We start from the raw sequence: 21,299 nt of genomic DNA, 5'->3' as shown, positions 1-21,299 counted from the left end.
GATTCTATATCTGTAATATATCTGATTATGTATGTGTGTGAGTGTGTCTAATGGTTTAATTGATATATATATGTCATCAATGATATATATATATAATCAATAATATATATATGCATTCATATTTTAGCATATGTATATATTAGAATGCATATATATATATATATATATATATATTGCATTTTATAATTTCATTACACAAAAATTTTATACCTTAGGGAGTATATCTTTTATAGTAGATTTTGGGAATGCTTGAATTTTGAGTGAAAAGGAAAGTCAAGATTTCTTCTACTTTACCCCGTTCAGTGCTTTCACTTTTACTAAGGAATTAACATCATAGGAGGGCTGTTTTTGCCCAAAGGTTTGGCCTTTGTGGGAACGGTTAGGGGAAACCAGAAAAGCAAGAAATAATTTTTCATTCATGAATTGACATCTTCAAGAAGCATTGACTCTCAGTGAGTAAAAGACAAACATCTGGAAAGATGTATTTAAGCATAAAATGGTTTTTGAATCCAAATAACATTAATTTAGAGAAATTTTTGTGGATGCAATATATAATATTGAGATAAAAGTATAAAAGTAAGTAAAAGAGGGCGATGTAGGGTGATTTCACTGTTTGACTATTCGATACACTATTCGACTATGTTAGAGAAATGCCTCAAACATAGTACTGTCGGCCCTGTGTTTAGATTTGCTAAATTTACTAAAGCACACGATATCTATCTACCAAGATAGAGATATTCTACTTCCGACAAGCTTTCTAAGAAACACTTACACGCATTTAGTTTACATATTGAGAAAAATCATAAAAATTCCATGCAGTTGATCTATTTCGTTGCTGAAAATAGAAGCCAAGAAGAATCGATAGTGTTCTCTGGCTTCAGGCACCTAGATTTCTCACTTTGAATTTAGAACTAGAAATATAATTACAAATGTCTCTACTAGGGGAGATCAAAATTCATTATTTTTTCACACATGTAAAATCTGATTAAATATGTTTTCTCGTTTATAAATTACAGAAGATTTTTCAATAATTCCTGATATTTTAAAGGAAACTTTTGATGTATTTGTTTTCTGTAACAGGTCTAAATAATGATTCATTAAAGCCACACTAATTTTAACGATCTGAAAATTAACATATGAGTTGAACTCTTTCATAATTATAATAAAAAACTTAAAAGATTACCTCAGAAGTGAATTTTTTTTTTAATTTCTTAATTTAGATGCCTTACAATCCAACAGTTAATTCCCCTATTAAACTACGGCCATATTAGTAGCCGGTAAATACTGGTAGTTCGACTTAGATTTACACCCTGACAAACGAATATGATGGCTGAATGGTATTTTTCCATGTTTTTTCCTTTGTATAACATGAATATGAGACTTTTCTCATTAAAAAGTCCTCTACGAAGGCATCTCTTTCCTTAAAAGCAGATAGTCCTCGTGTGTTTTGCTGTATTCAAGTAATCCTAACCTTCAAACTACGGCACCTGTCACACTAAATCAAGATAAAAGGTTTCTAAACAAGATTTTTAATCGGTCTGCGGGCCCCAGTGGCCAAGCGCTAAAACCGCTGAGTACTGGTAATCCTACATAAGTTCAAATCCTGGTGAACACGCTTGTTCGGTGAAAGTTTTCTACGTTCAATGTGAAGGAAATCTAGTTTTCCTTAGAATGTCCTCCTTGATAGTTTCCGTCCTCTTGCGCAGATGCCAATTCCATTAAATTTTCTGCATTAAACACAATTGTAATTCTTTCTTTTTAAAGAAATCTCAGGGGAAATAATTGTAAACATCAGATTCAGTGCGATTATGAATTATTATTTTAAAGTAGTTAACATTTTGACTGGGAAAAGCATTTTTAATACGCTCATAAACAACCCCTCCTCTAAATTGGCATCAAACTGTGTCGATTTCTACAACAATCTGTATAAATACGTTTCCAAAAAATTCTGCTAAAATATTAAAAGTTGTATTTGTAGAACACTTATTAGTTAGATTTGTGACTACCTACTCAACTTTTGGTTTTCATAACCTATAAGGTATTTTCTCCCGCCTTCTTAGCATACCTTCGTGCTGTAATGGTCAGCACGCACGGTGTGTATTCGAGAGGTTGGTGGTTCGAGTCCCGGCGAAGGTATTGCTCCTATTTCACATGTCCTGCTTCGAAATAACCTAATGTTTCTATAGTGGCACCCAAACCAAAAAAGGTGGTGGATGATGTTTCTCCGCCGCAAGGATTTGGCGATTTGGTCCCCTAATCCGCAGTCGCCCTTTAAAAGGGGGAGTATATACGGTATTTTCTCCCGCCCTTTTAGCATGCCTTCGTGGTCTCAGTATGCTCGGCACGCATTCGAGAAGTCCGTGGTTCGCGTCCCGGGTAAGGCATTGCTCATTTTTCATGTCTCTTGCTGTGAAAAAAAATGTAATGTCTCTACAAACCTTCCATTCATCAGAATAGTAATAAAGTCATGAAGCATAGGGGTTAGGGGGGAAAAAGGAATTTTAAAGAAAAGATTATTTTTACAAAATGACTCAAAATTTCTTGAGACAGTATAAGTAGTTATATAACTCAAATAATTAAATATTTGACCTCTTAATTTTACCAGTATTTCTGTATAGAAATAAAACATAATTAAATATCTTTAATGAGTATCATAGATAGTGGAGCACATCGAGTGAGCTTCACAATATTTTCAAAAGCAGCCACTTTGACAAATGAACAGAACTGTCGGGAATTGCTTATGAATGTCACTTACACGTTTCATAATGCCAAGAATGCTATAAAAATAACAGTTATGCTATATCAACAACTTACCGATCTTTCCAAAGTGCTTAAAAATAGAGCTGTTCCAAAAATTGTATTCAGTTCATTCACAGTGTTTAATCAAAAGCTCATCATCGATTTTTGAACTACTTATCAATAAACTATTGAATTCAAATTTTGTACACGCACCGTTTACGGATGATAATAATTCGATTTAGAGTTTTTAAAATTTAATGTCAAAGAAATTTTTTGCGCATATTTCCATTTAAGAATAAACTAAAAATCTCAAAATTTTTAAGTTTGCATCATTTTACAGAGCGTAAAATAGCTTTTGAAATAAAATTTGCAGGAAATTCGTAACCTAATTTTTGATTTTGGGGCGAATTTTGTTTTAAATTTATATATCTTTTCGATTATTTGAGGTAAAAGGAAACTTGGAAGTAAAAGACTGAACCAAAAGTAATAATAATAATAATAATTTATCACATAGATTAATGGTAATAAGAGATTACTTAATAGCTTCTTTGCTAAATTCCTGTACAGTTTTATAAGAAGAATCATAGGTTCTTAAATTACGAAATCAAATAATTGAATCGCATTGTCAGATGTATAATATTTATACATTTATCAAGACAGCCTCACGTTTTTATTATTCGTGATATAAATTTGTAGAAGAATTTTTTAAAGAGAATTATTTAATCTCGTATTCCCATTAAATTACACGATACGTTATTTTTAAAACAAAGGGCGTTAGCCGAGAAGGTCTATTAACTTCATTTTTTCATTTTCCGTTGAAACCTATGTCAGTTCACTTTTCAAACTGTTGCTACCACATATTACAGCCCTGTATTATATTTAAAGAAATTAAATAATGGTTTTGGTTTATTAGATTACAGCAAAGCACTCGAGGTCTATCTGCCTTGAAATTAAATAATGAATAATCTGCATAAATATATGTATGTTTCTCGCATTGTGATAAAACAACGGTACCTAGACCCATCCAATTTTGAATAACGTACATTTCCACCCGAATATGGACATCTCGAAGCCGAGATTTGGAATTTGTTTTATTATATGTTTCCTATTTCGTAAAACTTCAATGAATTTTTTATTAAGAAACTCAACGATTTTAAAGCGAGCAAAGGCAACACTGTATGAAAATAATAATATAAAAAATTATCTTCAACGGGCGAGACTGTGTATTGGAAATTCTAAAGATATGCTCATTTAAAATTTATTTTGCGGTATTGTTGTTTAACTGAAGTTTTATGGTTTAAGTGCGAAGAACATGATATTTAAAAATAAAGGTAACCCACAAACCATTAAAAAACGCCCTTTGGGCGTAATGTAAAATCTGAAAGATTTGCATTCTCAGATTTTTATGTTTGCATTTATTTATTACTTTTATTTTTCTCGTTTTAATTCATTAATGCTCTTATAGGTAAACGTTCATTTTGTAAAAAATTCTATTTTTTATTCAATAACTGCTCTAAAACAGAAATTCTTAAATCCCTTTATATATGCATCCACTTTGTAACTGGTAATAAATTTGTTTCTTTAGAGTCAGTGTAAGGCCTTTAATCTCAAAACATCAAGGAGATTTCTCCCCACGCTAATGACAGCCATTACCTATTGTCATCAGGATTGCATGGACCCTTGTCCCCTTAGCCATTGGGGGTTGGAAGACATACAAAAATACGGGCTAGTCCTTTTTGGCGTGTTTTTCGATAATACAAAAACACGGGACTGTCCGTTTTCAAGGGTACATTTAAACTAACAATAATCCGTAACGAATCGTTAAGAGACCTGTAGAAAAGAACGAGAAAATCCGGGTGAAACCGTTAATGGGTTAAAAAGTAACACTAAAGTTTTATTTAGACGTTAGTGTAATCATCAAACTAAATCAAAAATGACACTAAAGTTTTATTTAGACTTTAGTCTGTACATCAATTATTCAGTGTTATAATCATCTGTTTATAATAGTTGTCAAAATACAACTGTTCAAAATGTCTGAATGGGGCTGTTTAAAGTTTTGAGAAAAATTTTTTCACAAATTGAAAATAATGTAAATCTTTCTTCAAGCAGAAAGGCTATGCAGCTTCCATCTGGAATTTTTGGTAGTTGATAGCTACTGACTCATTGAAGCAGTTTCCTTCAAGCATCTTCTGCAATTCTAGAAATTTAAATGTGTTGCTTAGACCCCACCTTTTTATGAAATGTTGTAATCTTGTAGCTGTAAATCCACTCAACTTGCTAATGAAAATAGTCTCGCATGTATGGCGTGGCATGTGTACTATAGTTGCTAATACTGAATCTATGTAGGTGCCATTTAATAATTAATTCATCTTAGCAAATTGTGATATATCTGACAACAATTTTTTTATGCATAAAACTACAGACATGCAAAAATGTCATTTTTCTTTTCTTCATAAATTGTCAGTTCCTCTAATTTTCATATTAAATGGGACACAAGTCATCATAATAAAGTGCACAAATCTTCAAGATTCCCCCTTTCCAGATTTTCTTGTTAAAAGTTTACCATTATTTCAGAAATGCTTTTTTGATTTTAATTTTGCATATCTGTATGTTTCTTGATAAATTCGAATCCATTCAACTGAAGAATAACCATTTGTCATTCTGTCGAATGGAAACAGGAGATTAAACAGTTCTCTTTAGAAAATTCATATGCAATTTTATCTCGCAAGTAATAAAAGTGTAGGTTAATAATACACAAATATTTACTTATTTTATTTAAATCAATCATTAAATATAATTGTAATAAATAATTATTTGATTATTATTATCAAGGGTGCCTTACAATTTTATTATTCGTGATATAAATTGTCTAATAAATTACTGTTCTGGTTTGAATTCATTATTTTATTCATTTTAAATAAAAGCTTATTTTATAAATATAAATACATAAATATGTTAAGATAAAAATTGTGTAGGGCATAATTCTAAATTTATCTCGCGGTAGTCCTTTAACTCTCCATTGTAATTTTTTTTCGCCTTTCTGTCCTAAAAATAGTAACTGCTTATAATAAATCTTTCAAAACTGTGTTATATCAAAATTAATTCATGCCATAATTTGTTATTTTAAAACATTCAAAATAATATAAATAAACAATTGTGCCTCTTAGACTATTTTAATCAAGAGCATTTGAAAATTTCTGATTTCCAGCATGCATAATGATAATGACACAGATAATTTTACAAACTGAAATTCAAACAACCAATCAAAACAAAGTGAAAATAAGTTTTTATGAAACTTTTATCTTAGACATATCACATTTGAGCTCCTGATTTGTCTTCAATCAAATCAATTAACAATTATAATCGGAAGGAAAAAAAGGGTGGATATATTGCAAGAAAATGCTTGATTTTCTCTTTGAAAAAATATTTATTGCATCACTGAGAAGTATAAGTTCATGTATCATAAGTAGCATTCTTCCATGTATACAGAGCAATAATAATAGGAATTGTTTGTATATATTTAGCACAGTGATTTAAAATATGATATCATCAATTCACTTAAAATGTTCTGTTTTAATTGTTATTGTTGTTTTGAAACATTCAAAACAAATAAATATCCAGTTCTGCCTCTTAGACTTTCCAGCTACAGCACTTGAATATTTCTGAATCATCATTTGTGACTCATACTGATGCAAAATCTTACTGCCCTTTGTTTTATAGGAAAGAACTTTATACTAGCTACTAGCATTTGGGTTTTGCCATAGGTTCATAGAACTCATATAAAAATTCATTGATTAGTAAACAATTTTATAAATACATGTATGAGCACTAAACATTTGAAAGTATTAAATTATTTTTATATTTTTGCATTAACTCAGTACTTTTCAATTTTTAAAATAGATTTTTTTTAGAAATATTTATGTGTAAAACAAATTTAAACCTTCTGTAGGGTGACCTTGGAGCAATTGATGAAAAGTATGATGTAGCTATATCTACTGCTTGTGGTCAGTTGGATAATATTGTGACTGACACTTTAACTACTGCTCAAGAGTGTGTACAGTTCTTGAAAAAAAATAAATTGGGATACACAACTTTTATTCCTTTGGATAAAGTAAGTAAAAATTTGTAAGTTGATCAAAAATAATAAATATCTGAAAAGTAGACAGTGTATGTGACTAATTTTATTTAAAAAAGTAATAATTCTTTTAAATAGAAATGTTTTTGGCAATATGGTTTTAATATGATTGTGTCAAATATGAAAAAACTTTGCTGTTTTTGATATATTTTGTGGGATTCGAACCAAACTACCAATATTTAGCGACTTTACCGCTCGGCCGCTGGTGAGCCAAAACTAGCTTGTATTCATATTCATAAATACTTTGGGTGTTAACTGACCTACTTTATCTTTCAGATGTGCAGAGAAAACAGACAAAACTTCCTGGTTAGTTCTGTTTGTAATAAAAAATGCATAAGGAAAGTCTTGACGCAAAGCATCAAGTACAAGAAGTGTGACTAGTTCAATTCTGTAACTTGTTCAACCTATGTGTATCATTTATACATATATAGTCTGATCCCAGCTTCTGTAGAAAGGGTGTCTGGGAGTCATTCATTTTTAATTAATGGAAAATCATCATTTTAAAAATTCAGGATAATTTTCTAAAATTCTATTTTGAAGCGTGTAACATAAAACACAGTTGTTGTCCTCACCAGTCATTTCACTAATGCAGGCTTCTACATTTAGACAATCATTCTATGCCTTACAGCATTTGATTGTAGGTTATAAGAATTTTTGGTATTCTTCTGTTATCGGGACCAGATTCAGAAATGTATGTGAATATATGCATTTGTGTATACACACATATATTCGTATGTACACATATACATGCATACATGAACACATTCATCCAGCCATACATGCATACATTTCTGAATCTGGCTTTGATAACAGAAGTGTACCAAATTTTCAATATTCCATAAATATCTCTTTGTCAAAAGATACAATCTCTCAAGCCCAGTATCAGATACAGAATCTCAAATTTTATCTAAAATTGCATCAAAAGGGACTTTTCTAAACAATTTTTGTTACATAGATTAAAATTAGAACGACATTTGTAAGAGACAGAGGCCCTATACTCTTTTTATGACCTACGTGGCTTCAATATAAGCAGTATATTTTCCATTATTAAACTGGCTTACTTTTATAGAGAGGCTTAGCAATAAGCATTAATTTTGTTATTCCCTTATGGTGCATACCTTGTTCTTTAGATATATAATTTCCTGAGTGATGGCATACAAAATAAATATCTTTTACATATAATTGGTCATGTTCCTTTGTAAATTAAAAAATATATATATATATGTTTCCATTTCCAAATTCTCTTTCCACAGCATGAAATCATGTTATACACCAGAAATACTTTTCAGCTAGACTACCACCACAGATTTACAACAGTGGATAGGAGCGTTGGCTGCCTGCATATTTTCCTAGGATTGTCGTGCTCAAAAAAAAAAAAAAAAAAAAAAAAAAAAAAAAAAAAAAAAACCTTAATGATTAGTTAAATTTTTATGTCATACACATTAAGTACTTACATGTGACAAATTGTATAAAAAGTACTTACATATGACAAGTGCAATTAATTTAAAATATTTAGTCATGTTATTGCGAGAGTCTAGCTGTCGCATACATGCTGTACCCGTGCTAGGAACGGCCCTGACAGTGGAAGATAACCATGGTCAAATCATGACAAAATTACTTTGGCAGCAACAACACAATTTACTGGCTATTAAACTGCCATTGAAACTTACTTGTCAAGTCACTATAGTTAATAAGTATCCCTATTAACTTAAAAAAATTACATGTTTAGTTATTATGAATATCTTACATTTCTATTAAGTTATAAGGTTATTCTTGGTCTAATACTGAAATTTTAGTCTTATAACCCTAATAGGCATGTACTGAATTATTACTTAAGCGAGTACGACAAAGCCATATGAAGGATCTTAAAGCAACCTTTTTTTTTAAAACTGAACTTTTAACAAAACAGAGCATGATATAACATATATGCAAAATGCACATTTTGCATATGTAAATTTATAATATTTTCTTTTTCCGTAATACTTCAGAGTTGTAAGTATGTAGAAAGAAAACATTTTTAAACAATGTTTCATTATGAGCGGAGTTAGATGCTATACTTTTCCCAGAACAGTTTAATTTGAATAAAATATTTTCACAAGTTTTTGTTAATTACATTAGAAAGATATTTTAAGGTAATTTGATTTTATTTGGTTAACAATTACAAAAATTAAGATCAAGGTTTATTATATTATTAATATCAAAATTATGCATTATTTCTTTCTTCCCTAATTACAGAGCTTCTTCCTGAAATACTTTCTCAAATACAAAATGATTTTTTTTATTTTCTGAGGGATCCTTTAAATAAAAAATCAGAGTTCCTTTATAATTAATGCTCTGTTCGTTTCATATCAAATTAGAGCACCTTTTACTTTAATAGTGAAATACGTTAAATATTGCTGCTGATTTCCGTGTACTTAACTTTCCTATGAATATTTCTGAAAGGGAATTAAAAAGGCTTTTTTTTTATTATTATTTTTAAACTTGTACCTGAGTTATTATAAAATGTAAGGAAATAATAATAATTCTTTAAATACTTACCAGATGATTTTTTTTTCACCCTCAATTGCCATAATACTTATTCTAAATATTCTCCTTGATTATTTCTTTAAGTAAACTTCTCATGGAATTTGCCTTATAATACCTTTTAACAGATTGCTTTCCAGTACAAGCTATTCTTAAATAGTTTTACAAATATGTTAACAAAATTTTGCTTTATGTTTACAGTTAAATGCTAAGGTTAGTATATATTTAGATAATATTTATAATCATTATAAATTTAGATACATTTAATAACTAGATTTCTTCACAGTACCTTTCGCAGAAGTTTATGCACTTCATTGTTCTTGTACAGATAATGAAATGTCAATAGTGTAATTCATTGTTGAGATGCCAGTTGCAACACCAAATGCTCAACTTATCACATAGCTGATGCATCAGAATGTGCTCATATGTGTCATAAATAAGCCTTTTTAATACCCTTAAATGCATAAACTTAGTATAATCAATAAAGAAATTTCAGGAACAAATAATAGGCACTCTCTGTCATTGTCCTGTAATTACCTGCTAAGAATTAAACTAGCGTAAAGTGGCATATTTCCTCATGTTCTAGCAATAATTTACAGAAGATAGGCATGCTTAATTAACAATAGTCATAGGTAATATTTCATTATTATTTATTGTATATAATTAATTTAATGCATAATTAAAAAGGAATAAACTTTTTAATAAAAAAATGCACTACTTAAAAACTTGCATTAGTAAAAATTTTATTTTTTTATCTCTAAGCATAAATTATTTTTTTTTACCGATTTATTCATTCAACTGTATTCACTGTAGATCATATACAGATATGTAATACAGATTTAATACAAATGCATCCATTCTCAACACATGACACAAATTTTCAAATCACGCAGTACTTCGTGTAAATAAACAGAACTTCACGAAGAGCACGACAGCATATGCGCAAACTGAGATGTGCACGGGAGGATCAGATCACGATCCAAAAAGTTGCCTTCTCTCCGTAAATGCTAGTGAAATCCAGGCATCCTGTTACCAGAATGATTCAGACCTTACATAGAACTTTATAGAAATTTTCTTTCATTTAGTTTCATTGAGCACATCTCCCCTGCTTGCTGAAGTACGTATTTGCCTTCAGAAGTTATGAAACCTTGTGGTTGGGATATGAAAATTTCATTATCAGTTTCTACATACAAATAAGCCCTAAATATCCGTCTTGTGTATTTTAAGAACATACTTAGCAGTTAATATGAGCAATAGAATTATGAGCAAAAATGTTTCAGTATAGTCAGTTTCATAGTTTTGAGTCCTTGAGTTTCATAGTCCTTTTAGTAATGAGTCTGGCCTTGTGCCAATCAACAGTGCTGTTCACTTTTCACTTTATTGGAAACACTTGTGCCGACAATAGTTTTTATTTATATCCTGAAAAGTTATTTTATTGTCAGGTGTTGTTTTAAAAAAATATATTCTAAATATAACGGCTGTCTCTCTCTCACTTTTTTTTTTTTTTCGTTATTACTTTATAAAGCTTCTTTAAAGTTTCTGGATTTGTGAGAGTTTATCAATTGAATGTTTTTGCTAATGTATTTTTCTTGGTGTCTCCAATACACCTGTTTCCAGAAATTGCAGGTCCTCCTGTTTTTGTTTCAGAGATTTCACATAGAATTGTGTGTGTTTCTCCCTCCCCAACTTTGCGAGAACAAATTTGATAAATTACTTTTCAACAGCCGTTGAAGTTTCTAATATCGTTTCAGTGTCCATCAATACCCAAAACCAAACATCATGACTCATCATTGTTTGGCAGGTTCTAGCTTTCCACAGATTTTTCACTTCCTCTGCATATCCAACAAAAACTTTTAGGGAGAAATTTATTTCTCCTGTTGGACTTGATCAATACAAAAGCTTTACTTATTATCATACAGTACAATATAATAAACCAAATTTCTTCAGAAATTTTGGATCTACTTTTAGTAAGATATTGGTTGCATATGTAAGCAGTTGTAGATGCCATTTTTGCCCCTAATTCTTGGAGCAATTTTTGTTTGAACAACAGACACCTGTTTATTTCATTTAAGGTACAATTAGCACATTCTGCAACTCTTTACTTGAGGTCTGTACTCAACTGAAAAATGATGTTTAATGCCTTCCCTTTTCAAAAATTGGTTGAATATACTACTTGTGATTTCTTTAAAATTATGATTTGGGAGGATTTTAAGCTGTCTTCCTATGTTTTTTGTATTTCTTAAATGTTTGAAGGACCTGTGACCTTTTTGTTAGACATACCTAGTAATTTTTCATAATATGTCTTCTATGAACATTCTGAAATATCTTGCCTCTACCTAAATATGCGACTTTCATTGGACAACAAATACCAGTGTGTTTAAGTTCAATAAAGCCATGATTTACTGCTAATATTCTTTTGGGGGCTAAAGAGAAATATTACTTTAAAGGGCACTATATTTAGAATACTGAAAAGTGTGTCAAAAGAATTACGCACTATCCTAATAACTAAATACTGAAAAAAATTCAAAAAGTTTATAAATATACTCATGTGTTTAATGTAAGGAGTATATGAACCTGTAATAGTGATAAAATTAATTTTATTCTTAATATATGTATATGTATTGGAATTTTTTGTGTGTTTAATCTTATATATGTTAAAAATGTTAGAGAATAATTTGAATTATACAATAATTTTAGAAAATTAGTCTTGTGTTTATATGTGTATTGTTTAAAAGTATGTAATTTTTTTTATAGATGAAAATCTGGGAATCCTACTCTCAAAAGAAAATATCAACGTAAGTTTATCTCATTTGTGAGCATAATTTTCTTATATTTCTGAGACAAAAATTTTGTTACTTAATTTTAAGTCAGTTCACTTTTCTTCAATAAAATGGTTTTGCATTATTTGCATACATTCTGATAAAATGCTTTGCTACTAGATTTAAATTCATTCAAATAACAGGATAGTCTCTGCTCTTATTTGTGTTAATATTGGATATGAGAGAGATATATATTCTGAAAGTCTGTTTGCTTTAGTTTGAAGTATTAAGTGTGACATTAGTCTCCTTCATATTGTGAATATTTAGTTCAAATAATTTGGAACATGTAGAGAATTTATTGAATACTATTAACTTTCTGTAATTTTCTCTAGGAATGAAAATTGAAATTTATAGCATTCAGGATTTACTTACTTTTCTTAATACATTTAATACCACACAGCTTATGTATGAGCTATAGCGTTTCTGCAAACAAACCAACAATGCATATGTAGAGATTTAGTTTCTATATAATTTCTTGGTGAAATCTGAAGCAACTGCATTCATATTAAGTAGTGTCTAATATGAATATTAGACTATTAGTCTATAAGAAGCAAGTCTCATACTAGTGAAAGATGGTCTCGCATTCTGACTTATTGTTTAAATGATATTAAAATGATTATATAACAGTAAAATTACTATAATTGTTAAAATAATATTAAATTCCTATTATTGTTTAAAACAACCCTGAAGTCTTACATTACAGTTAGGTTTGGGTGTTACAAAACTATATTGATTTGGCAAGAAAGTACTTTCAGTTTACACAAATAGGTAACGTTATGTTCGTTTTGTTATTCTTCTGTCAGTCTTATAATTTTTTTGTTTCTGAGACTTGGCAGACTCTTTTAGTTTGCTATAAAAATAAATTCCATATATTTTTGTTTCCAATCTTAATTTATAGTCAATTTTAACATGGAGTGCAAAAATAAATTTTCAATATATTTTATGCTTTAAATAGGGTTCGTATGGTCTTTAAAAGTCCTATGTTTTTTGGAATCGATTTTTGGTCCTTAAAAGGCCTTAATTTTGGCTAAAGTTGGCAAAAGGTCCTTTAATAATCAGAAATTTCTGTCTGTTTGTATGACTGCCATTTTGAGTGTGAATTAGCATTTTGCAGCAATATTTTTGGCGATTCACTGACAAATATGGTTATTTTTTGAATGGGTTCATGGGTTATAATTTGTTCCTATTTCTAATATAAATGATGGGATACTTGAGTTTCTAAGCAAGGTGTGAAACATAAGCATTTCAAAATTCATTTTTTCTAATAAAGAGCTTATAAACAACTTTTCGCTTTTGGGGATGTGAATAATTACAGAGTTTCATTATTAAAGTCTTATAATTGCAGTGTCGTGAATTCCCATTAAATAATCAGTTGAAATCTTTTCACTTTCAGCAACTTCCTTATTGCTGTCTTAACTATTGGCAGCAATATTTTCTGGATATAAAACCATACTGCAGGTTTCACCATCTTTTGATTGATGATCAGGGCATTATCGTAACAAGGAACACCTTCAAGCTCCATCATTCATAATTTAGATTTTGTCACATTCCATGAATTTGACAATTTTATAATTCTTTTCTATCAAAGGCACTTCAGATTTTTTTAAATTAATTAATTTATTTATTTATTTTTAGCATATTTCCCCAGTATCAGATATCACAAGTTTAGGTTGTTAGTTGGCTCCTTTGTTGGCATAACCTTATATTTCATCTATCTACAGTATGAGTAATGTTTCACATAAGTGAAATCTTACAATTTGAAATTTGCCGTGAAATTATGAGTTATTATCCTCTTTCTTCAAGAAATACATTTGCTGTGTTTGACAAGCAACCTGATGAAACTTTAATGTGACTCAAAGCTAAAAAGGGCCTTATTTTCTTGCATTTCAGCTTATTAATTTTGCCATCCATTAATTTGTTATCATCACAATGGAAGACTTCAGTTATATTGCATATTCCATTAATTAAAAATTTCATTTATTATTACTTGTGATATTATCCAGAAATCTTCAAAGTTACTGCATCATCGTCATCATCATGAAAAATGGTATCTTGGTATAAACAATCCAGTATTTTTAGTACTCTTGGTGATCAGTACAGTTGGTACCCCATATAATTTAAATATATTCATAATTCAAAGTAAAATGTACCTTGGTTCTTTGTGAGAGCAACTTAATTATTCAAAAATAAGCATCATAGGCAGCTTCCTGTGTTGCCTATATCTGTGTAAGAATTTTTAAAATGTCTGCAGACTTTTCTTCTGATCTTGTAATGCTCTGTATGCTCCACACAGTGGATTTTATTTATTTCAAGTATTCTAGAATAGTTTTATTGCTGCATCAATGATGTTGCAATAAAACTATTCTAGAATACTTGAAATAAATAAATCTAGAATTAATAGAAAGAAGGAGAATAAACTATTCTAGAATACTTGAAATAAATAAATCTAGAATTAATAGAAAGAAGGAGAATAAACTATTCTAGAATACTTGAAATAAATAAATCTAGAATTAATAGAAAGAAGAAGAATAAACTATTCTAGAATACTTGAAATAAATAAATGAAAATTACTACAACAGCATTGAAAAGGCTATATCTGCATTTCAGTATTCCGAAACTTCAATATTCAGTGACTGTTTGATGAATATAAAGTTTTTTAAAAGAGCAAAATGAAGATGTCATTTTCTACCAAAACTGTATTTCTTATAAAAAAACATTAATAATAATAATAGGCTGAACAAAATAAGTTGGATTAAACCAGAAAAATAAAGGGAAAATGTAATTCACAATGCTAGCTGATTTTAAGTTACCAAACCTAATTCTTTCTCCTTCTCTGCCGACAAAAGGAAACCAGTATGTGCTACACTCAGTGGAGGGGGGGGCAGTGATAAAAAAAGAGTTATGGAAATTTTGGATAATAAATGATGCTGCTTATTAAATGTCTGGATTTTGGACATTGTACCATATTTGTTAAAAATTATTAATGTAATGAGTTTTAGAAAGTGTTTACTAATGTTATTTTCTTAAATGCATCACTCTTATTTAATAATAATTTACTGTGGGCTGCTGAGCATTTTTAAAGCACTTATTAAATTATTACTATTGATGTTGATTCATCATAATGATCTATATTATATATATAATTAAAAAATAAAGTTTTTTTTTTTAGATATATGTTATATCTGATAAAATGGGCCTTTATTTACTAAAAACTATGTTTTGTGATTCATTTGGCAATGCGTTTTTAGGTCTGGTATGTTGCTGACCTGGGAACACATGTAAATTTGTCTTTCTTATTATAACAGTTTTGCAGTTCGTAAGCAATTATGTATTCCATTAATGAATTTATGAATGGTAGTTGGCAACCTAATAAGTATTACCTTTGATGACACAATTAAGCTTAATTACTAAAGCAGTATCAAATGGTTGGTTCGTACATAAGCAGTATATTAAAGAGTAATACTTATTTATATAGTGTGAATTAATTGTATACATTTGTATGTACGAACTTTCTCAATAGCCCTGAAAATGTACCTCGATTGTTTGACTTGATTCATGTGAAAGATAAAGCTCTGTTACCTGCTTTCTACTTTGCTCTTCGAGACACCCTAGTTGCAGAGGACCTTGAACAAGCTACTCGCATTGGCCTACAGGGAAAAACCAGGTATCGCGTCGTGACTTTAAAAGGGCAGCTCATTGATTTAGCAGGTAATACTCATTTAATTTGCATTAAATATATAATAGTTTTATGATTTTTTTAATTGCTATGAACCTTTAAATTGTATGAAGAGTCTTATGCTGATTAGCAATTTGGCATTATAATTTTTTTAATCAGTTAACACTTGGCATGCGGGCAACATATTTTTTCATTTTTTGCAGTCTGTCACTGGAGCGCGGGTCACGTAAAAATACGTATGGCATGCAGGCAACGTATTTTTACGTTTTTTGCAGTCTGTCACTGGAGCGCAGGTCATGTAAAAATACATATTTAGTAGATTTGTGGTGGATACCTGCTAACCACCACAAATCTATCAAATACGTATAATTATATGTATGTGTGACATTATATGGGTGTTGTTTGCATTGTTAGGCAACGCTTTGCATTTTTTCTTTTAACAAGTTATGATTGTCGAGTTACTTAGTCTTTTGTTGACTTATTTTGTCTTCAATCAAATTCTTAGCTCCAGAAGGTACAAGTCATGTTTTGTCAATTTGAAGCTTAGTTTTTTGTTATTGATTAAATAAATTAATAAAATGAACCGTTGTGATAAAGATAGTGATGTAGAAATATGCGCTGACAGATTATCGGGCTTTTCGTATGATAATGATTCTGAAAGTCAAGATATCGAAGATAGTGACAGTGATGACATTATTCCACGTTCTCGAGTGTTCGTCCAAAGAAGAATTTCTAGTAGTTTTGAAACAACTTCTGATGAAGAAGCAGATGAATGGTCATCGAATGACAATCCTCCAGATCTTGAAGAGTTTTTGGGTCATCCTGGGATAACTAACATGGCTGATGTTCCTGAATCCACAGCTGATGCAGTAAAGTTATTTATAGGCGATGACTTTTTTTTTTGCATATTTAGTTGCGGAATCAAACACATATTATTATCAAAATATGAATCAGTTCGAAATATCTCCCCAAAGCATGAAATGAAGAGATATTCCGATTCCGGAGATGAAGAAATTTTCATGGGACAAGTTCGTAAAGACGCCCGAGACGATTATTGGTCAACTAATGTCTGCACAAGTACACCGTTTTTTAAAAAAACTATGTCAAGGAATAGATTTCACCAAATATGGAAAGCTTGGCATTTCAATAACAATGAAGACATCACGGATGATTCTGATCCATTATTCAAAGTCAGGCCTATACTAAATTATTTTGTTGAAAAATTCAATAACATTTACAAACCGAAACAACAAGTATTGTTAGATGAGGGCATAATACCTTGGAGAGGACGATTGTTTTTAAGAGTTTACAACGCTGGAAAAATTATCAAATACGGCATACTCATATGAATATTGTCTGAAAGTGACACTGGTTATATTTGCAATTTTGAAGTTTATTCAAATCAAGGATTACGTTTGATCGAAACTATACTCACAGTAGTTTCACCATATACTGATGTCTGGCACCATTTGTACATGGGCAATTACTACAACAGCGTCAATAACACCAAAAAGCCCTTTAAAAAAATGTAGAACAATTAGGAAGAATAGAGGTCTACCAGAGTGCCTGAAAAAAACTAATTTAGAAAAAGGTGAAGCAATCTTTCGAAGAAAAAATGATATATTGGTACAAGTTTGACAATCCAAGAAAGAAGTCAGTCTCATCTCTTCAATCCATTCCGCAGAAATGAAAGAAAGTAGTAATGTTGATCGTATCAAGAGACAAAAAATTATGCCAAATGCTTTGATAGACTACAACAAGTACATGAAAGGAGTAGATTGGGCCGATCAGTATTTGTCCTACTATAGTATTTTGCGTAAAACAGCGAAGTGGACAAAGTGCTTAGCTATGTATATGATGAATTGTGCATTTTTCAATGCATATGTAGTTAACAATTCAACAAAGACGCAAAAAATAAAATATAAGAAATTTTTGCACGACATCGCATGACATTGGGTTACTGATGAACTACCTGAAATCAGCACTGAAGAACCAGAGCAAATGATATCAAAACGTGAACCTCCTGGAATATTGTTTATGGATATGTGCAAACAAGTATTGGGGAAAATTGTTGGTGCCGGGAAGAAGAAAAATCTACAAAGACAATTTTATGTGTGCACAGTCGAAAAAGCGAGAAGTGAAACGTGTTTCATATGTAGCTTCTGCCGTGTTCCACTTCATAACAAGAACTATTAACTATTAACAGAACAAGAACTATTAACATGTTATCAGTTCTATTTGTACTTGCTATGAAAAAATATTTTTGAATACATTGTAAAATTTTAAAAATCGTTTATTTTTGTGATTTCGTAAAAATATCTTCTCTCTCTCTCTTTTTTTTTTTTTTTTTTTTGTTGTTGTTAAATAATCATACAGTATATATTTAAGTGTAAAATAAAAAAGTTTCGTTCATAAAAATGTAGTAGTTTTTGATTTACTGCGATTTTCCTAAATAACCATACTTCCGCGCAATTCGTGAAAAAACGCCCGCTGCATGCGTAAGTTCGCGGCGAAGTATACTTGCATGCCAAGTGTTACCCTTTTTATGCATAATTTTAATTGTTTGCAAATCAGTTATCAGAGAGGAATATTGCTGTTTTTGCATGTATTTTTCATCAGTGACAAAAATTCATATCAGCATTAAGAATAATATTCAGAATACTCATTTCATTTCACTTGTTTCAACTTTTTGTCCTGTCATTATCTATAAAAGTAATCAAAAGTCAAGTCAAACACAAATAAACAAGTTCTGAAAACTAGCAATATCAGTTTTAGAAAAATGTAATAAAAACTGAGATTTGTGTTATTTCATGAAAATGAACAATTATTTTAAGAAAATACAAATTGTTTAAAAGAAAATATAATGTTATACTTATGACAGTGGGCGTTTTGAAAAGTGTGTTACAAAGCAATACTTAATGCTTTATATGTAAATAGAAAAATTAATGTTTGGTAAAATTTTGATAATCTGCACTTGTTAGTGAATGGGAAAAAAAAATAGGAAATTTAGTATGATAATATTAGCATCAGTTTTCTTCCCTTACATAGATATGCAAGTAAACTTTTTAACCAAAAGTTAGCAAGCTATTTTGGTTGAAGCCAGGGTTTGTACGGTCCTTAAGAGTCCTTAAATTTTTTGAAATCGGTTTTTGGTCTTTAAAAGTCCTTAATTTTGGCTAAAATCAGTAGAAGGCTCTTAATTTTAATCATCTGAAATTTTTCTCCATTTTTAGGACTGCCATTTCTAGTGTGAATTAGCATTTTGGAGGAATATTTTTGGCGATTCACTGATGTGTATGGTTATCTTTTGAATGGGCTCATGGGTTATAATTTGTTTCTATTTCTAATATAAATGATGGGATACTCGAGTTTCTAAGCAAGAAGTGAAACATAAGCATTTCGAAATTCATTTTTTTAATAAAGAGCTTTATAAACAACTTTTCGCTTTTGGGGTTATGAATTCTTTTATTAAACGGTTCTAAATTTGACGACTTGTCAACATCTTGGCGATTTTAAGATCAGTTTCTACAGAAAATTTTTAATTCCGAAATCTGAGAATTTTCGGCGATTTTTTTTAAAAACATCATAACATTGATAAATTTCATTAAAATAATGGTAATATATTAGAATTATATTTAAAAAATAACATTAAAATAAAACATTTTTATTTTTCACTGTCATATTATAAAGTTTCATTTTGGCAACTTATTATACAATATTTTGAATCTGAAAAATAAATAAGGTATAATGCTAAAATGCATAATTTATGAAACAGCTCTTAGTAAAAGTAAAATTAGCTATGTAATTAACTAAAAAGTCTTCTTTTTAATTTTTTCATAGTAAGAGTTTTCCCATGTAATTGTCTCAGAATATGCATCAGTTTTCTCTATAAAATTAATTTTACATATTTTCCTTTCTCTTTTTTTTCCAAAATATTTCTGGCTTTTTGCTGTTACAGAATTGGTTGGGATAATTTTTTTTTAGTATTTTTGACATTGCAACATGGATTTGAAGGCAAGATTTGTAGATCCACGATTCTAGAAGATTCGAGAAATATGTGACAAAATGAAAAATGTCTCCATAGTATCAAGACATAATGGGTGTATTTTACAGAAAGTTTGCGATGAATTTCTTACTTTTTGGAGAACATCTGGAAGAACAATGGAAACATAATATTTGAATGTTTTACTGCTGATACTAGAATCTTTTTCTTAACATGTTTATCTTCCCTACTTTTCTCTAGACATAAGCATGGAAAATATCAAAAATGCTTCTAATCTTATCATTTGAGCAGGCATTATAGAAAGATTTTTTTTTATTAATAAAAAAATTGAGAACTTACAATTGCATTCATCTAATATGTCTAAATGCATTGTACACAGAGCTGGTGCTAGGCATTTTCCATCCTGATGCAATCTCTGTGGATCTTAAATTCTGCTGCGTAGTGCCTTTCTAAATTCTGCTTTCTAATTCAATGCCTGCTCTAAATTCTAAAAGTTTTGCCATTTTTAGATTTTCTTGTTCTGTGTGTCACTAAATTCTAAAAATTCTGCCACACCAGCTCTGTAACCAGCCTTTACCATATATATTTCATATTTCTTCTGAATGTTCATATTACTAAAGAAATAAAATTAGCAACTTTTTCTATACATTCTAAATGTATTTAGTGTTTTTTAGAATAGCAGAAATCCTTAATTAAATCCAAAAATTCTAAAATTAAAAGGAAACTTGTTGAAGAAAGAAACCAAGATACCAACATAAAGAAAATTATTCTTCAAAGATATGTGCAGTTATTATTATGAAAATTACCCAATTGTTTATGATTTTAGCCTTTACTATAATTTTCCATTTCTGTTTCCTCATATGATAAAGTTACTGAGCCATATTAAATTAAAATTAAATTGTATAATCTTTGCCCACTAGTCCACATTTTTAGTTTGAATTTGACTGTTCTTGTTTAATTATGTCACCGTGAGCTATAATTGACTTTGTTAGCATCAGAACATGCCTTTATGTTCTAAGTTCTTTTAAATAAGAGGCTTATTTAAACCTTTGTCTGATATTGTAGTTACTTTCAGACACAGTGATAATTTGCTTCATGTCTATCAGGGGTTTGGGACTATTTAACTTTTACCAGATCAAGTAAACTCTCATAAATACATTGTGGAGAGGTTGACAAGATAAAGCACACAGAAACTAGCAAGAACATTGGTTTACATATTGAGACAAATTTCTAATTATTGTTAGAAAAGATGCTTAAAGAGAAGAAAATTGATATAAACTAGCCAAAATGTTTGCAAAGGCTTTTAGAGACATTAGGTATTTTCGAAAGCAGGAAAGCTGAAAAATTAACAACGCCTTCACCGGGAATCGAACTGCGGACCTCTGGAATACTGGCTCAATGTGC

General features: G+C 29.9%; 1 protein-coding gene across 2 annotated transcripts in view; it reads left to right on the top strand.

Moving 5' to 3' along the window:
- The window catches only part of LOC118203882 (structural maintenance of chromosomes protein 4-like), a 233,953-nt gene that overhangs the window by 151,939 nt on the left and 60,715 nt on the right, over positions 1-21,299 (top strand). For both annotated transcript variants that reach the window (XM_085822460.1, XM_085822461.1), the window contains exons 15-17: positions 6,689-6,850; positions 12,152-12,192; positions 15,737-15,924. In XM_085822460.1, coding sequence (XP_085678586.1) covers positions 6,689-6,850; positions 12,152-12,192; positions 15,737-15,924 — 391 coding nt within the window. The remainder of the gene's footprint in view (positions 1-6,688; positions 6,851-12,151; positions 12,193-15,736; positions 15,925-21,299) is intronic.

Source organism: Stegodyphus dumicola, chromosome 8 (assembly GCF_044657685.1).
Source record: "Stegodyphus dumicola isolate Sdum_Otavi_A_Nest chromosome 8, ASM4465768v1".
Lineage (NCBI taxonomy): Eukaryota > Metazoa > Arthropoda > Arachnida > Araneae > Eresidae > Stegodyphus > Stegodyphus dumicola.
This window is presented reverse-complemented; position numbering and strand designations above follow the sequence as displayed.